The 1,707-nt window shown below is 36.7% G+C and overlaps 1 protein-coding gene across 1 annotated transcript in view; it reads left to right on the forward strand.

Moving 5' to 3' along the window:
* LOC101851337 (dynein light chain 2, cytoplasmic) overlaps positions 1 to 1,239 on the forward strand; it is a 3,812-nt gene extending 2,573 nt beyond the window's left edge. Inside the window, exon 2 of the mRNA XM_005095081.3 lies at positions 193 to 1,239. Within this exon, the coding sequence (XP_005095138.1) occupies positions 193 to 354 (162 nt within the window). The 3' untranslated portion in view covers positions 355 to 1,239. The remainder of the gene's footprint in view (positions 1 to 192) is intronic.
* The last annotated feature ends 468 nt before the right edge of the window (positions 1,240 to 1,707 follow it).

Here is a 1,707-nt window from a genome sequence, read left to right on the forward strand (position 1 = left end):
GGCCCACCCCTGAACCTTGAGGATCAACTTAGTCTCTAGTAACTTGCATCAGAAATAGTCCACTTTTTAAAAAGGGCCCTTTCAAACGTATTCAAAGCTATTCTATTCTAACATAATTACTTAATATTTTGTTGATCAGTCCTTAACGTTCAGTAAATTATAGTGTGTATGGTTTCTTTGTTTTCTCTCTAGGACATTGCTGCCTTCATTAAGAAAGAGTTCGACAAGAAGTACAACCCAACCTGGCACTGCATCGTGGGAAGGAACTTCGGCAGCTATGTCACACACGAGACCAAAAACTTCATCTATTTCTACTTGGGACAAGTTGCCATCCTGTTGTTTAAATCTGGATAGAATTTAGATTTAATTGTAAATTAAGACTCTGAGACAAAAGCTAACTTAATATTCTAAATGGATCTGGAGAAATGGGATAATCTCTTTTAAAATTGTCTTTGGCTGTACTTTGGCATGTGTAACTTGCAACGTTTTGTCTGCAGAAAGCAAAACGTTGGTGAAGACTGTGCATCTGGCTTTTACGCGTATTAACATGTATTAACGGTGAAGAAACTAAACAACCGTGCCATTCTGACATACAATGTTAACCAAACAAAGGTTATTGTTTGTATCCTTTCAACATACACATTTAGATTTATGCATGTGAAGCCCATAATAACAAAAAGCAAAATAAGGACTTGCTCAACATTGACTGATTGGTGCTACAGCCACAGTTTGTTTTAACGACAAAACAATTCTCTTCTATTATGATCTCCACAAAACATTCTTTAGAGTGGCCGCTTGAAGATTCAAAGCTGCTGCAGTCTCCTTACGTCACAAAACTGTTTACTCCAATTCGGAATTAAACGCAATGCCGTTTAGCAAAACGAAGTCACAAACTGTTTTCATTCATAAATTCATATTTATATCTCTCAATTTATGTAATGCATTGTACTATTTCTTACTTTACTCTTTTTATACTCATTTTTGGACATTTCCCGCCGAATCTTTGTTGTCATTGTTGAACTTTGTACAATTTTTCTAATAAAAGGGTACGACAAACAAACAAAAAAAAAAGAAGAGAATCTGAGTGCATGCGAACAACGGCGATTGGAGGATTTGATTGGTTGAAGAGTGACTGATGTTTGTGTCGTGGGATACCTCTAAGTCCTTACACAGTCCGATAAGATATTCCTCTGTATAAACATGACACCATAACGCATTAAACTGTGATGTTTCAAAGTTTGAACTTTTTCATGGTTTGTACTCTGTTTGCTTAGTAGATTTGATTTATTCTTTGTTTGTTTTTGTACAAGTTTGGGTTGAGGGTTGTTTATGGCCTCTCTCACACTCATTATACACGTAGTATAATTTCTCCTAGATTTACCTTTTTAGCTCAGTGTTACTAATGTATGGGCGTCTTTTTCACACAAAATAGCAGGTAGCTGAAATTGGAAGGCGACACTAGTAGATTCTGCTTTTTCTCTCCAAGTGCTGTTACTTTCTGCCTGTCTTATCCTGTCTCTGCACGAAATTGCCGTTACCATAGCTCTACTTTGCTTGAACCAAAATACCTCTTGACATAGTACAGCCGACTTTAAATTGTTACTGATTTGAACCTTGGTTGTTTACGCTGTGCTAAAAACCCCCCAAAATATGTCGTATTTAAAAGAGCCGATGACATACCCCATGGACATGGATACTCGTAATTGA

The sequence above is a fragment of the Aplysia californica genome, unplaced genomic scaffold (genome assembly GCF_000002075.1).
Source record: "Aplysia californica isolate F4 #8 unplaced genomic scaffold, AplCal3.0 scaffold00095, whole genome shotgun sequence".
NCBI lineage: Eukaryota > Metazoa > Mollusca > Gastropoda > Aplysiida > Aplysiidae > Aplysia > Aplysia californica.